The sequence below is a fragment of the Ornithodoros turicata genome, unplaced genomic scaffold, assembly GCF_037126465.1.
Source record: "Ornithodoros turicata isolate Travis unplaced genomic scaffold, ASM3712646v1 Chromosome65, whole genome shotgun sequence".
Classification (NCBI taxonomy): Eukaryota; Metazoa; Arthropoda; class Arachnida; order Ixodida; family Argasidae; genus Ornithodoros; species Ornithodoros turicata.
The window spans coordinates 600,150-618,109 of NW_026999387.1; the positions used below are offsets into that span (position 1 = coordinate 600,150).

Sequence of the window (17,960 nt, forward strand, 5' to 3'; positions counted from 1 at the left end):
CTATGACCGCAGATAGCGGTCTCGCAGTTTTTCTGCACCACCTTATTCTCATTAACCTGTGTCTGTGAGAGAGAGAGAGAGAGCGCGTTGTATGCACGAACGCCTGTCAGCAGTCTCCTTTTTCCAATTCGTTTGCTTCAACATGCTGCGGGTTTCTTCATATTCAACACACTTCATGTGTACTTTTATTAGGTTATCATTAGCGTCACTTCCAATGCAGAACAGGATACGTCTCCCTGAACAATAGGAGACTTAAAAAAGAAAAAAAAATCGAAAGTTGAAAGCAATACGAAAGGCGTGAAAGCAAAATATCGCCATGCACCATGTGTGGCTAAAAGTGTTCGAAGTGTTCACCATCGGCTGCAATGCACAGGTGGCTCTCCGAATTGTGTCTATCGCGGCCCTTTTTATTTCGGATCTGGAAGGCGACGAGCACCAAGCAATAATTTTCCCTGCAGGTCAGCGGGTGATCGTGGCTTGCTTTTGTATACTTCGTCTTTTATGCGGCCCCAGAGGTAAAATTCAATCCGCGTTAAGTCAGGAGACCTGGCGGGCCATGACACTGGACCAAATTGGCCACCCCACTTCTCCCGGAACATCTGACGGAGCAGCTGTACTGCATGCCGTGCGCTGTGAGGTGGAGCCCCATCGTCCTGGAACCATACGCGGGTCCGTTCAGCCAGAGGCAGGTCATCAACAAGATAAACACGGCATCTGAAATTTCGCTATACCAGCGGTTCGCATTTAGGGATCCCGTGAAAAAGATTGGCCCAGTCTCGTTAACCGACCGCTCAAGAATTTTGTTGAGCATGTTCAAAACCGGTGTTCGCTGAGCAGGAAGCGATTGAAGAGTGCCGACACGTACTTTCTACTCCTGAAATCGTTCTGTTGTTTGGCTCGGTATCGTCACGATAGGTGTCCCCGATGGCATTTAAAGAGAAAGGTGACGATCGTGTGCCAAATGTTACAGCGCTCTGGAGAACGGGCATCTTTGCTAACACGCATTTCGGACCTCTACAAAATTGTCGAAGTGCCCGTTCAGGGGTAATGCAGTCACTGATAATAATATAGCTTCCGTGGATACTCCATGTTGTTATTAGTTGTTTCTAGGGGGTTGGTGGCATTGTTTACCGGTGTATCAGAGTTGTTGAGACCCATTGAGCTCACTGGCATCGAACTTGTATACATTTTCAGGATTTCCACAAATTTGTTGCAATTTCAAAATGAAGTGTTGCAACGACCTGGCGCTTTTTACACTTTTTTACACAGTTACCACTTAGACGTATTTCCGCTTGTTACGTGGATCATATGCGCCCGTTCGTGTAATCCATTTCAGCGAGTGCGCGCCCAGAACGACTTCAAGCACTGGGTCTGAACGTTAACTGGGCACCATTGATCAATAAAGAGAGAGGCAATAACGAAGTGACGTCATTGAATGACGGTAACAAAAATTTACCTCATATCTCCGTACAGTAGTTTTTACTCCCCTTAAAGGGACTATCGCATCCATCTCGGTCGATTCTGAAACTTCAGTACCACAATATTTCTCAGTGACCTCTGACAAGGGCAGCGAAAACCCCAAGTGAATAGGTCGCGTATATGCTGAGCAATCTAATGAAATACATCGAGAGAGCAGACGACGCATAATGAGGTCCCTCTCCACCGTCTCTCCACAACGCCTTGATAACGTCACGCTCAACAGCGCCAATGAGAGCGCTTCTCCCCGCACAGCTGATCGGTGGGGCCGCGGGGCATCTGCATGCGAGGCGGCCAGCAGACACCAAGCGTAATGTCGGAATCGTCGGAATACGAAAGTGACGTCGCGTCGCTTCCAAGCGATTCTGAGGACTACAGCTCCGAAGAAATTGTGCTCGATGACGACCCTTATTCCACAGACCCTCTACCACTTGACCCTGCTGCAGGTGAAGGTGCTGCCAGTGAAAACGAGCCGTCCGATAGCGACGACACTTTCAGGTACGCCATATCCCGATCATATCATATCTCATGATGATTGTGCACTGTTAAGCATTTTGACATTTGTCCACTTGGAAATGACAGATGCCTCTGCACTCGCTGCAGTCCAGTAGAACCCGATGAACGCCGGTGCTGCAGTTCTGTTGATCGGATGTCGGCTGTCTGTGAGGGTGCCGGGGTCAATTGTATCACCGATCACCCACTCTTCAATGACATTTGTCTACGGAGGGAGCTCCTGGTTGTTTATTCACCAGTGTTTTGCCGTGATGATCGTCGCATGCGTGTTCTCGAGCCATCTGACAATAGGTACTGTGTCTAAAATTTCTCATACGTCGTAAATGCTGTGATTTCGTACCACTTTCGTTTCGAGCAAATGGATGCGTGTTACTAAAAGTTTTCTGCTCTTAGTCAAGCAAATCAATATTTTGTCTCCTTTATTATTGTTTCACACAGACGACTCCGATACACCGCGTATTGCTCGTTCACAACCTGGATTCATGGATACCTTGGGATAAGAAACCGAAGGCAGATTCCAGGATGTGCTGTGCGAAGAATCAGGACGTTGTTCCCGTCAATTTCATATACAGGATACTACGAGTAACACCAGGCATATCTCCCATGTGGCATATATTGTAACATACTTCACTTTTCATAACATCTTTCAAATTCAACTCGTGCGGCAAGGTGTTTGCTCTAACATGTCCAGAGGTTTTATCTAAAACGAGTGCTACTTTTCAGCTGCCTCACTAAGAAACTGGAGCTGATAGTGGTACTAGTGAAGCATTACCTGTTTCTTAGTGAAGTAGCTGAAAAGTAGCGCTCGTTTCTCTTTTATCGCTCGCTTTAAATATAATTTCTGGACACGTTAGAGCTTTCATTATATACGCTTGCATTTTAGGACCCATCAATGTCATTGTTGTTTGCGCATGTAAGGTGCCTTGGTATTAGAAGATGTAACTGTGTACACAATCAAAACCTCCATGATCAAGAGAGAACTGATGTTCTGAGGCTGGAACAACATGGAAGGGACAATCACATACAAAGCCTCAAGTTGCCTAATAAATTAACGATGAAAGATGGAAGTCACTGAAAAGGTTAGCCAGCTGTAGGACTCGAACCCTAATCTTCTGGATTACCAGTCCAGGGCTCTACCAATTGAGCTAAGCTAACACGCCTTCTCAGTGACTTCCAGGTTGCGTCATATGGAGGGACAAACCAGTCACAGTAATCCAGAAGATGTGGGTTTGAGTCCTTGAGCTGGCTAACCTTTTCAGTGACTTCCATCTTTCACCTTCATGATGTTTGCTTTCCATAACCACATATGGTGAAGAAATGTTGCAGAGCAAAGTCACAAATTATTGAGCAGGTCATACTGTACGTCATATATGTGCATGCACAGTTCCGAAGGTTTGGACCCTTTGTTTCACTTCAAGAGCAGTGTACAGACTTAGGTCGCATACTGGAATGTGTAAACAATTTTCATTGAGAATCATTTGGAAGTACAAACCACAATGGGGACAAGTACTGGTGCAATACACATTTTGAATAGTCTATCCAGCTTCACCATAGCGAGGTTTCTTTTGTACGATGTTTTTCACCTATGTTTACAAAGAAAAAAAGCTTATTCTTTTTTTCCCTTTAGCCTGGTTTTATGCTTTATGTCTAAATGGAGGGTAGAGTTATTGCCGGTGTGTGTATTGCCACAGTTTTGTGTATATGGAAGCTTTCTGAACCTGATACATATATTAAACATTTCAAACAAGAACTGGTTATATTTAGTACATTTTATTTCCTCATTCTTGCTATATTTTCAGTTGGTATGTAGGGAGCTGGCATTATGGTTCATGTTGACAGGGTGGTAACAGGTTCTTTTCTTCCATACGAAAAGTGCGAGCTCGATGTGCTGAAAAAAGTAAAAACAAAAATCTAAGACAAAGATAAAAAAACTTACCATCATATGCATATCGGAGCCCGATACCACCATATTCTTGAATCCTTAGTGTGTCCTCTGTGCGCTGAAACTGTAACTGGAATGCCAATAAAAGTCACACAGGTGCGCATATGGTTCATCAGGTGCTATTAATAGCCACAGAAGGAATTAAAAAAAAAAGCAGTTCATTTGAATCAGCAACACAGTTCAGAAAAGTGTATGCAGCCGTCTTCATAAGCTCAAACATTCTAAAAGCTTTTGAGATGTTCACAGCTGAGAAGAGGATTGCAGAGCAGACCAGGACGTTCCCCAGTGGTCGGCCCCCCAGCCAAGGTTGGCTGTGCCAAGACCGTTCCCTCCCACACTTGCAATGCATGACAGCTTTCAAGCATGTCCCCCTTGTTGTGATGTTGATGTCAACACCATCGTTCCCACAGTAGGGGCACTGGGATAGCAGCTCTTGCAAACTGGATTCTGCCACCAGGAAAAATCGCTCATCTGGATTTGGTCTGGAAAGCCAACCAAGATTTTTAATTCTTACATTATTATGCACCCATCGTCTTGAACAAGCTTTGTAAAATATTTCAAGATATTTCACTTACATTTTATGCCTACGAGATTTTGAAAGCCCTTGTGGTTGCAACATCTTGTCTCCATCACTGCAAGAAAAGTGAAAAATTCTCAAAGTTTCTATTTACCTCATGATCTCAAGCTTACTCTTCAGTGTCTGAGCTTTCTGCGGTTTCAGACAACTCAAATGTCACATCCTTTGGGTCGGGTGGGCTGTACGCACAAGAGAAACAAATTAATTTGAATTCGTCACAAGTGCTTTTCATCTCTACTGAAACAATGCCACATTGTCATTTTTATGTACACCAATCCAAACAAAGTTCCCAGAAATAATAACAAAGCTGAATACATGTTGAAAAAGAAAATACTGCCCATACCATGTGGACACATCCGTTGTGTCCAAGTCCACAGGCACTGGAGTAGAGGTACGGCCACCAGGCGGTGACGTCGAAAGGCTATAGCATGCTCCAGTGGGACAACGCAAAGCTGTGCTGCATCAGCATGCGGCAGCAAAGCCTCTGCTGCAGAAAGAGCTGCACTTTTGTCTCCACTGCTTTCTGGACACTCTGCTGCAACTTGTGAGGATGTAAACGAGAGCGCACCAGTGGGTGGGAAGGTTATAACTGTCTGAGTTCTCCTGCTTGGCATGAGGATGCCTGTTTGAGTGGCTGCATACACACGTGAAAAACATACATGGTTAAAAAAGGATGAAACGAATGCATGTTGAGCTCATGTTTCTCACAAAGTTCTTTGAAAGCTTACACAGCAGTTAATTTGGTGCAATGTCACTACTGCTTCTTTATAATAAGTGCAACAGTGTTTTGGCTTATAACTTCCTATCCTCATGACAGAATTCTCCACTTGACCAATTAGGCAATATGACGGAAGCAACCAAAGTATTCATTACGTGTTGTTGCACTGCATAACAAACACAAACATATTTGTGAAGCACAATACATTTTGAAGCATAATTACCAAGTGTTGCAGTGGGAACAGCTGTCTGTGTTTTCTTATTTGCCGTCTTTCCGCCCTTCAAGTGTTGTTTCTGTGGCACCAAAGTGTACAAAAAACCGTATTGGCTGACAGTCTGGTATGGAACCAAAGGCTGAAGAGGCAGCTCATCCAGGACGAGAACTTAAAAAAATAAGCAAACACATAGTATGTATATATATATATTGTCAGTATATGTATTGTATTATATATCGTAATCATGGATACATTATTGATTACTGTATTTTCATGAGACAAGTTGCATAGCTGTAGGCTCAGCTACACTTTAGTGCTGGACAAAAGTTTATAGAACACAGGTGTGGCACATTTTTTCATCGGACTGAGTGCAAAACGTGACTTGCTAGATGGGTGGTGGACTATTTGCATCCACCTTTCAAAATATATGTACCCTATATTGGATGCTAGAGTGTCACCCTCAGGCAAAACTCTGCCACCACCATGTCTGTTTGTACAGTTCTTTTTTGGTACAGAATTTACAGTCTTATTGTTTGAGCTGTGTGATAGGTGAACTGGAAAGCATACCATCCTCTGATGATGTGGCTGTCATGTGCTGCAGAACTGAACTCCCACTTGCATCACTTGTAGAGGCTGGTACTCCTGCATAAGCTGCCGGTTTCACAACGTGAACATTCAGTGTAAATCAGAATTCACATTTCATTAACCGTACAACACGGACTTTCCTAATGGAAGTTTCTTGTACTCACCTGAAGCAGATTCCATCAAGCTGCTTCTCTCCACCTGTGACAGAAATTGAGCACCTGATGTGAGACATGATGCATAAAACTGTAATGCCTAATTGTTATTCTGTTGGAAATCTGCCTCCTTTGCTCTCACTAGCACACAAAAATGACGTTGCTAGTTCACAAGAATGCTGGGTTACATGAGCAAAGAAAGACACAGGAGAAACAGTGAATTTGAATAATGCAAGTTATAGAGGGATGTCGCCAAAAAAATACGTAGGGTGCTGGTGGGGTCTAGGAGTGTCTGGTACATCACTGCCGGTAGCGGTGTTTCATGTGTACTTTTTCTGGCGCGCATTTGCAGAAACATGGCTGAAATCGGCGGATAGAGCGTGAAAAAAGGTACTTCCGTACGTATTTGTTGTTATATACGCCGAACTGCGCACAACCGACATCTGGTAGGATGTACTCTCCCTTTTATTGTACGTGATTACACTCCGAGTGTGTTTACATTGAGTCAGCTAGATCTCGATCGCCTACCTGGAGCCACTTCATGACCTATTATATCAGTACACCACACTTTTGTAGGGCTTCATTCGAAATGAATTGAAAACGAATGCTTACCTGCTCATCCGGCATGTCGGTGGTTTCCATTTGCTCATCGAACAATGTGGGCACAGCATCGGGCTTTAGTCTCTTTCGTTTGGCTGACAGTCCCATACGGAATTGCAATAAGTCCGACTCCACGTACGCCTCGTCGGCAAAATGCGAGGAACAAACGTGCCGAACGTGCAGTTCCTCTGCCACGACAGGAAGACTGCCGGCGATTGCTGCTTCCCACTTTCGTTTAGTGTCCCTGTCCTTGACCCCATGAAATGTCAATTCTGGGTTCGCACCAGACGATTTTTTACAGCCAGGAACATTACAACGCGTTCCCGAACTCGAAGACATGTTGCAATTCCACCACTGAGCGAAACTCACAGCACTTTCGAGGAAATTGGTTGTTTCGTACACAGAGACATGCACGACGCCATATGTACAAAGCAGACGATATCTCCGAGAGGAAATGGGGGAAGCGGCGCCGGCGGTGCGCCGACCTCGCATTGGTCCTGTTGAAGCCTTCGTCACAATGACGTCATCCGATGTTTCGCTGATCGAAAAAACTCGTTTATTTATCACAGGAACATTTTCCAGCCAAGATAATTCCTGAAATGAATTGTCGAATGATGCCAAGCATTCTCGTAACCATTCCCTACCCATGTCTCCGGATGCGATAGTCCCTTTAAAGAGTTAAGTTACACCTCTAGACAAGGATAAAGAGGAGCAGTGGCATAGCCATCGGGGGGTCTCGAGCCTCCCTACCTGCCACCAAGCGACCCACACAATTCGTGCAAACCCGAGGAGAATGTGGCGGCCCGTGGATGACGACAAAGACGTGTCTGTGCTGGCGGGCTCAGCTGCTCTTGCCAGCCAGCACCGGCACCGTCCTAGCGTGAGGCCACGCACATCTGCCCGCTGAAACATTCCATCATCGCCGGTCAGAACTCATGTAGAGGAATACCACCTCCTCTACAAGAACATAATATATGGGCGGGGGCAGTGTGACGATCCCGAAAGTTGCTGCAGTTCACGGCGTCTATCCAAGCGGCACTCTTGAATGGTTTTGAAAGCATGACCTTTTAAAAATATTTTCAGTCTCGTGACAACACCTGATTGGTCATGACACCCTATACATGTAACCGTAGTGTGAATGTTCAAATGAAGTATTTTTGTTTTTACCGGCATCGGTGGCTCTGTCGGTAGCGTGTTCGCCTTCTGAATCCGAGATCGCGGGTTCGAACCCGGCCGAGGACGTCAGCAACTTGGTGGCAGGGCACACGTTGCTTAGACACGCCGTCTTCCGCGAGGGCGTCTTCCGCGAGGGCATCGCACGTTAAAGAACCCTGAGATGGGCAAAATCAATCCACAGACCGACCGCTGTGGCGTCGCTCATGATCTAAGTTGTCTCGCGACGTAAACCCCCAATTATATATTATACTATTTTTGTCCCTTTTTTCATACGCAGTTTGCAGTGTGTAAAGTATGTGTATGTTACAGATAAAATCGTTAAAAAGCAAGCGAGCTGGTGGCTAAGATCCACGACGAAAACCTGAGACTGGGAAAAAGACGATAAACAGACGACACAACACAGCTGTGTTGAGCTGTGTTCGAGACTTTGTATTGTGTGTTCCGTTTTTCGTCCTTTTCCCAGTCTCGGGTTTTCGTCATGGATATGTGTATGTTGTCGCGCATAGGATCAGCGGCGGGCGGGGGGGTGTTTTCGTATCGAGTCCCGTCTACCCTGGGGGTGTGGCCACTGTAGAGGAATTCCATCTAGTGAAATGGGTCTGCCATTCGATCGCTTTTTGGACACATGCTACAGCCAGCAAGTCATCAGCAATTACGTGCCAACCTGTGTGCAGCTTTTCTATGGCAGTTGACTGGCATTTCCAAGCTGCACTGCATATTTTGCATGAAACGTATTTATTGGCAACAATTATTACGGCATTGCATTTCTCTAAAAACTGTTATACTGAAGCATCTTCAGACGTTTAGCGGCATTCTGTGTATCTTTGTCAGGTGCGGCCACCAAGTCCACGTACTGAAGATAACCGGTACTACCCTGATGCAGATATGAACCTGAAGATATTGTCACGCACACACATAGAATGGAGGCCGAAAGGAATAAGAAAGTTGGTGAAGCTAGGTAGATGTGGACTAGTGGACAGCATAGCAAGCACGAAGTTCCAATTGAATGGGTACCTTTTTCAGCTAGATGTTACTACCAATAAGGAGTCGTTTTATGACATGGAAGTGTATGTTCTGCTTCGCATGTGTTCCAGTGCGAATGACGATAACCTGGCATGGCCATTCAAAACCCCATACACGATCATCCTCCACCACCCTCGTGATGAAGACTTCGCTATATCGAAGGCTGGTGAATTCTCCCCATATTTCCGTGCCTGTTATCTAAGGCCAAAAGCTCCCAGTAATGTCCCTGTTAAGTACTTCTCCATGCCCCTTGAGAAACTTCATCGTCATGGCTATGTAGTCAACGATTCCCTGCACCTGTCGTTTAAGTTGCATACTTAAATGCAATATTGCACTATATAGTATAATGTAGTGTATTGTATGTATTGCCTATATGATATACTGAGTGCAGTGTATATGATTATGCAGTGTTCAAATTGAAGTATGTTAGCTACAGAGATTCCAAGTTTGGCATGCACTGGCTGGTGATCGTCATCTGATTCTTTTTTTTTTTTTTTTGCAAACAGACAAGAGTACAATAAAAGTAATGCGCAATGACTCGAACATACAATTCAAGAAACGTGTTGACAATAGCGCCTCTGCCAATACACCGAAAATAAGTGCATCGCGTTATTAATTTCAAGCGGATAACCCACACTGCTGATCTCCAATATGACCGCGATCTTTATTGTAGTGTTTTCGTAGAATCTACTAAAACCCGCTGTTAGCAAGATCTAGAGTACGGTACTCCAAGCGCTGTTTTGCCCCAATGCAATTCAGAGCCGTCAGTGTGGATCTTTGCTTCACCAAAGCCGTGTTTCGGATTTTGGGCTTAGCACACTGCTTTCTTTTCTATATACAGGGTGTTTGCTCTAACGTGTCCAGATATTATATTTAAAGCGAGCGATAAAAGAAAAGCAAGCGGTGCTTTTCGGCTACTTGAGTAAGAAACAGGTACTGCTTCACTAGTAGCACCTCTTTCTTACTTAAGCAGCTGAAAAGTACGGGTCGTTTCTCTTTTATCGCTCGCTTTAAATAAATTTTGTGAACACGTCAGAGCAAATACCCTGTAGAGCGGACAACCAAAGTTGTCCTGATGCGACCACGCATCGCGCGAAATGTTAAGAGAAATGCATCTAAAAATAAATGCATATAACGCATCTAATGTAAAAGATGATACACCATTTATTGTAATCTACTTTCAACAAGACAACATCGCAGCGAAACTTGTGTGTTAGAGATGAAATAAATTTGTGAAATTTGAAACATATTTGAAAAATAAACGTGTCGTGTCGTCCCTCCTCAGTCCCTTTCTCGGGTTCCATTTTCTCGCCATGCACAAGCTGGCCTGCACCCTTGCCCTTCTTCCATAAGCAAATTTCAACCTGTGGCTACCGCTTCTTGGTTCAGCATTTTCAACCTGCTCTTCGACCACATTGTACAGCAGCTTCCTCAAACTCATATGGCATCGCGGGCCACATCGATATTAAACTATATCCTGGAGGATCACACAATAAAGAAATGACCGTGATCACTGCAAAATACGTGGAAATACAATCAAATAAGATCATGCACAAGAAACAGGAGCAGTGTAGCTATGGTACTGCCGGACAGTGTGTGAACAACTCATTACTGAAAAACTCTGCTGCAAAAAAAAGCTGCAAAATCCAAGTCGGGTACTGAAGATAAGAAAAATGATTCGAGAAAAGTATGTACTTCTTCACAAAAGGATACTGATAGTGTTCAGTAGTATAGAAAACACTATCTGGGAGCAATCTCTGACGTCACAGACCATACCCCCACTATCTGTGAGTATCTCTGACGTCATATTCACGCCTGCGTTGCCGTCAGACGACGTCACTGCCACCCCTCGCACGTCACCTTGACATCACGCGCATGCGCTTCGAGCTGTCTTCAAATGATGTCGCCACTAGACGAACTTTTCTCGCCGCATTTCTTACATAATGCCACTGCGCGCTAAAATATCAATGCTACTCTGCAAACGATTTCACTTTCTGGATGGCGCCATGATAGACCATGTTCGAGCACCATTTTGCCAAGCTTTAAAGAGATGGCGCCACAGTCAGCCCTGCTAAGTTTAAATGGGTTGAATGTTCGCAAACCATTTCAGATTGCTTTTCCACGAATGGCGCCACAATAAACCATGCCTCCCGAATCCATTCAGCATTGTCATCAAGAGTTGACGACAAACGCGCCAAGTTTAAATGGTGCTCAGGAACTGATACCAAGCTGAGTTCGAACGATGCTGTCAGATTGCAGATTGCATATAAAAATATGAGAATACAGTCGTGTCTCGTTAATATGTAGAGGTGAATACGGGTAAGCGCACTTGCACCCGCGCCCGAACAGTACCCGCGCGTGTGCGACCCGCACCCGCAAAAATTTAATCTGGGCGACCCTCACCCGCAGTGCTGTCTGTTTACCCGCATGCCCGCATTGGGACTTGCAAGGGTAAGTGAGCGTATACAAGCGCTCGGCCGCCAGCTCTAGCTTCCACTCTCTTGTTCACCCTCTGAGTGATGAAGATGACGATGCGGGCACCATATACAAGCCTTGCCCCAAATCAATGGATGAGTCCCCGCTGTTCGTTATTAAACGTCAACTCGACCCCTCGTCTGCTTTACCGCTGCTTCTATTTTAAAACAATGGAAATTCTGAGTGTTGGCTACGTGTCTCGGACGGCCTCATTCGTATGCTAATAAAATTGCACGTAAACAGAGAGCCATATACGTCTAAATAATAATTGCCGCCCGCGAGCACTTGCCTGCTGCAGTCTAGCACATGGATCTATATAGCCAACGACATAGGGCACTCATGAGCTCGCGTGTGACATATAGGTTTCACTTAATTGGCCATGGGGTTCGGGTAATGCGTGTACACTCTTGGACATGTGACACTTAATGAGAGGCATTAAAAAAAAGCTGCCTAGAGCAAGCGTCACCGCGTGCTCTCTACACAAAGGTTTACAGTGTCTGCTTCGATATGTCTTCTCTCACTGACGTCCTCGGTAGAATTTTGTTGATTAAAATTCTTAGCCGTCGAGACTGTCGTGTGCATCAACACATCCTCTTGCATTGATGTCTTTGAAATAACTTTTGTGGTTGAATTTTTTCTAGGCATTCTGACTGTCATCGGCATCAAATCGTCCTCTTGCACTGAAATCCTCCGGAGAACATTTCTGGTTGAATTTGATTGGCATGTCGTCTTTACCAATGTGTACTATTGCACTGATGTCCTTTATATTTCTTAGCAATTCAGACTGCCATCTGCATCAACATGCATTCTTCCTCTGATGTCCAGATTTACTGATTAACTTTTCTGATGACATTTATTGGACATTGAGGGTGTCACCTGCGTCATCATGTCCTCCTGCATTGACCTAGAAGACCTTTTCTGATTGAATTTCTACAGCTTTTGCATTGACATCCCCCAGATAACTTTTCTGACTATATTTGTAGGCATTCACACTGTTGTCTTGTCACACATGTCCTCCTGCACTGTCGTCTGCATCAGACTTTTCTCTTGCATTGACGTCTTCCACGTAACTTTTTTAATACATTTCTTAGGCATTCAGGCTGTCATCTGCATCAACATGTCCTCATGCATTGATATCCTCAAGATAAGTTTTCTGACTATATTTGATAGGCATTCACACTGTTGTCTGCACCAACATGTGCTCCTGCAATGATGTGGAAGGCCTTTTCTGATTGAATTTCTCAGGCATTCAGACTGTCGTCTGTATCAGACTTTTCTTTTGCATTGACGTCTTCCACGGAACTTTTTTTAGTACATTTCTGAGACATTCAGGCTGTCATCTGCATCAACATGTCCTCATGCATTGATATCCTCAAGATACGTTTTCTGACTATATTTGATAGGCATTCACACTGTTGTCTGCACCAACATGTGCTCCTGCAATGATGTGGAAGGCCTTTTCTGATTGAACTTCCGCGCGCATTCAGACTGTCGTCTGCATCAGACTTTTCTCTTGCATTGACGTCTTCCACGTAACTTTTTAAATACATTTCTTAGATATTCAGGCTGTCATCTGCATCAACATGTCCTCATGCATTGATATCCTCAAGATAAGGTTTCTGACTATATTTGAATGGCATTCACACTGTTGTCTGCACCAACATGTGCTCCTGGAATCATGTGGAAGGCCTTTTCTGATTGAATTTCCTCAGGCACATCAGACTTTTCTCTTGCATTGACGTCTTGTACCAGCGATATTCGTCGACAAACAAGCGTTGAAATAGTTTAAACAATCCTTGTCAAGAGCGAGCGTCGAAATGCGAGGCAATTGGTAACAGTACATAATGATAAACCGAAAGCAGACAAGGACAAGGAAGCGCACATACTAACTGCTGCAGCAATTCGTCTGTGCTGCTTTCCGTTTATCGACTGAATTAAAACGGGAGCGCGGAACATGGACAAGAACACACAGACGACACTTGCTCCACTATCAACAGATTTTTAATGGCAGCAATCCTTAAATAGGAGTTGCTGAGGGGATAGTGCGAAAACCAAACAAGTCACTTTTCATGTCCTACATCTGCCTTCTAGCTTAATTTATTCACGTGTCAGTGCCACAGACGGTCGCTGACACAATTAACTTTGCCCAATCTCTCGATTAAAAGGCTTCGAACACTTCCCTCTCAATTTTTGTTTTGAACCTATCATTTATCTGTGTTTTTGTAAAATCGGGTGTGCAACACCACTTCATTACATGCACCCTAAGTGTACCACTAGCTGTGCCTTTTTTGGTTTCGTTCCCCCTTTCCCCTCAGCAACTCCTATTTAAGGATTGCTGCCATTAAAAAATCTGTTGATAGCGGAGCAAGTGTCGTCTGTGTGTTCTCGTCCATGTTCCGTGCTCCGGTTTTAATTCAGTCCGGTACCAACAGGCCCACTCTGCTATTTTGATTTCCGTTTTATCATTATCATTATAAATCCTTATCAAGCTCGTCATGGAGTACCCGTTATCACCAATGAAAAGGAAGTGACCCGTGATAAGTGTTCACATCTCCTGTCCTCCTGTTTCTTTTCGCGTTTCATATGCGTCAACTAACCTATACATGTGTACGAACGTAAATTTGTCTTACTTTCGCAACATGTGCTTTCGCAAGAAGCGCACTTTACCGAGACGTGTTCGCGAATCTTGGGCACGGTAATGTGTTGTCGTTCAGACTGAATGAGTCATCGTATCAGCCGAAGTACATCATGCTACGTTCACACTACGCCATCGAAAGCCGCGAACACGGGGAACTCGCCCACCGCTTTAACGGCTTTCGCGACCCTCTCTTTCACACTGTGCTCCGAAAGCCCGGAATGCCGGCAACACTGGCATTACCTTCCTCCACTTCAACAACAGGTCCGTTTCATTGTTCGAACCGTACCCAAGCTCCACCCATGTTATACTCATAATGTCGTTGTAACGTCGTAAGATAACAACTGCAAAGTACGTATTTATTGTGTTTTATACAGCAACCTGAAAAGCGATGCCCGCTGCGAGCATCAGGCTGCATGAATCTACACACGTACTTTCTCGTCCTCTCTCAGCAGGTGCTATGATGCGCGAAAGTCGGCATACTTCTCGAGGTACTTTCACTTGGTATATTGCTATGCGAACGCGAAGCAGACGGCCTCGGAGAAAATCCCCTTGCAAAAATATGTACTCAGGTTCAATTGAAACTTTATTGACATGTGTCAACGAACCTTATGGTTATTCTCTTGAAAAGTGCAAGCCTTTCCATTGAGGGATGTGTTGACTCCTTACTGCCAACTGTTGAAAAGTGGCCACCGTGTGCTTTCAGCAATTCTGTTGAGCTGTACCTTCTGAAATTCTATGGAGCTTTTCAGACAGAAAGGCTATGGCTTTTCTGTTGAGAATACATTGAAATTAAACACGTGCTGCTGTTTCTGCAAACCACACTAAAGAAGCGTAGTAAATTAGCACACATGAGACAACGATGAGATACACACTGCCTTTATTACATTGTTTATATATTATTGCACACTGTCCGTGTGTTACACTTAAGTACTCAGTATTATCACAGCATTATAAAAACATGTCCTACAGATGACATAAACGTAGAGGGTTTGACATCCACATCTCCTTTCCTTTCACTTACTTCATCTCCCGGGCCAAGAGTGATGCAAGGCTATTTTTTATGTATGCCACACTGGCTTGTGGAAATTTGCTGCATGTGTAGTAAATAACATGAAAAACAACGTATGAATATTACTAACAATTCTCTCGCATGAGCTTATCTCAGTGGCTATGTGAAAATACTAGAATTAAGCAAGCACCCTTCATAGGCACATCTGGTGACGGTTATTTGGTCTCTCAAACCTCGTTCTGCACGTTTCATTTGCTTTCAGCAGTAGCAGAGCCATTCTCACGAACCTTGTTAAATTTGCCAAGCACCTTTTTGGTTCACGACTCGGAAGCCTGTGTCGACTTCATGCCATTTCACTAAAATCCAACCAAGTATTCATGATCTACCGTGACAGAAAAAGAAAACAACAACGTAGGATAAGCATTTCGATGCATCCTCAGTCATGGACTTTTCCAGAACTTCACTCTTCGTCCGAAGAGAGGAGCTTATTACGCCACACAAACATGACAAAATCGGACGGGTGCCTACGGTGTTATCGTGCAAAAGTGGGATGATGCGCCAAATTATTTATTTTATTTTTATTTCACAATACAATACTGTTGGCTCACTAGAGCCATAACAGGAGTGGGAATTAAATCCTTTAAAAGCTGCTAGCTTGCATTACAATACATGAACAATACAAAAAGAGCAGTACGAGAACGCTGTTGTAAAGAGTGACACTCGCAAGAACCAAGCATTAGTCATCTGGGAATTCATTAGTTCTTTTGATGAGCTTCTAGAAGCTTTACAAACTGCACAAATGATTTGGCGGCACATACGTCGGACGGTAACATATATTTTATGATAATTGATATGATATTTTATGATATGATAATTATGATAAATATATCAGTAATACTGATAAAACAAGTATGTCAGTGCATTTCTACAGACATCCCAGTGAGGGGAATTTTCCGGATAAAAATCGAGTTCCCAAAAGAGGCAACCTTCAATTCAGGGTGCAAATTCGGGTAGATTCGATTCGGGAAGAATCGGGTTAACCCTAAAACTTCAGGCTCTATTAATGAGCAAGAAGTGTATTGTGTGAGCCCGAATCCACGGGTCACGCTATTTGGTCATAGTGCTCAGTATTCGCAAGATCTGCATATTTGAAGCAAGACGTAAGTTGTGTAAGCAGCAATGGCAGCGATGCAAGGAATACAGAAGCGTGTGTAAGGATTTGCTGTGAGCCAGGCCAGGACAGAACTCTGACGCCATTAGTGTGGAAAGCTTCCAGAAAACACCCACAACACAATTCTTTGCACAGTTTGAAACTTACACTTCCTCATCTACTGCATGACATTGAGACACTTAATACTATGCCCAGTTTTAGCCATGAGGATAAAAATATCTACCATCAATAATGAACTCGATAGCATGTGACAACAAAACAGAGGAAGAAAGTGAGACAAGCATATTTACCTATGACAGCATTGACGAGTATCGGGTCGAGGGCATCTTTAGCTGGTCTCTCCTTCTGAGCATTGCTCTTCATACCAAAGAGGGATCTTCCTCGCAACTCTTCTTCGGCAAACACATGACACAAGAGAGGGCGCGCAAGCTTCCCAGGGCCACTCTGACAACTGCGTTCCAATCTCTCAATAATGTTCTGTTCAACGAGTACTCTGCTGCCGATGTCGACGTGCTCAGAAAACGTGTTTCAAGATCAGAAATTTTCCATTTCAGTTTTTCTCAGGCACTTGACACGCAGACTGTAAAAGGCAAAGTGTCTATAATGAAATGCTACGTTCTCATTTGAATTTCACTGAAACTGCAACCAGCTGGAAGAGGTCTGCTAGGCTACCTCAATGATGGTTAACATACCACGTGTTCACACGAACGACATTCTCACGGAATATACTACTGGAAGAAAAACGAAAACCGTGCTCACGGAGCCGAAGTTCCGTCCGATATTATGTTGAGCATTCACAAGGTGCCGGAATATTGGAAGTACAGGGTGGGCGCTCTAAAAGGTCAGTAACATTTTCATGCGTGAAGCGATGCTTCCTTGACGGATACCCTGTTGCCGCGAAGGTTTGCACTGCCTCAGAGTTGGTTACAAAGCACTTTGCAAGAAAATAAATACGACCACGCAAACTTTCGTCTCAATCCATCTGTATAGCGCATAGGAAATGACAATAGGAAATTGTGCCAAGTTTTGTGGTGATGTCTTCATCCATTCCATTTCAAGGAGTATAGATTTGTGTAGTTTCCAATTCTTTTCGGAACAACGCGTCCTAGAGTAGCCAGTCCAGAGTGGCTCGAGACTAACATCTGCATTTTTTTCTTTTACAAATCAATCAATCAATCAAATGCACAAAGACAAAATTATGCGTGGTCGTAGTAGTTTTTTAGATAGTGCATGGCAACCACAATCTTTTTTACATTTCTCTGACATAAATTATTTAGTGTGTGGTGGCAAAAGTCTGTCTCTCAATCGATACTGCGAGAATGTGAGTGACCTTTTATAGCTTTTAGATAGCTTTTAACTACCACACACTCTCACATCCCTCTCTCATCTCTCCCATAAACATCTCCCACACACTCACCGTAGTTTTGGCGCTCTATGGCCTTTGTTGCCTTTGTGCCATTAAAACCATAATCTCTCTCTCTCTCTTTTATAGCTCCCATCATGTAGCGTACAGCGCACTTAGCAGACGACATCGACAGCGTTTTTTACTGTCGTCTGCTACGGAATATCTTGTGACCACGTCGCAGGATATTCCCCACGGATATCAGTGTACTCGAACACACGACGTTGAGCGCTTGCGATCACGTGACAGCAGCAAACTTTGACGTTTTTCGCATGTTCCGCTGCAGCAT

At 44.1% G+C, this 17,960-nt stretch overlaps 1 protein-coding gene across 7 annotated transcripts in view; it reads left to right on the top strand.

Annotated features, from left to right (window-relative positions):
• LOC135374478 (caspase-7-like) overlaps positions 1-17,960 on the top strand; it is a 319,855-nt gene that overhangs the window by 293,421 nt on the left and 8,474 nt on the right. For 5 of the 7 annotated variants that reach the window (XM_064607434.1, XM_064607432.1, XM_064607435.1 and 2 more), the window contains one exon: positions 8,785-10,225. The exons of 1 other annotated variant lie outside the window; for it this stretch is intronic. In XM_064607434.1, the coding sequence (XP_064463504.1) occupies positions 8,785-9,297 (513 nt within the window). In that variant the 3' untranslated portion in view covers positions 9,298-10,225. Of the gene's footprint in view, positions 1-8,784; positions 10,226-17,960 lie in introns of those variants that run through there. One more of the 7 variants, XM_064607436.1, reaches the window with a different exon arrangement.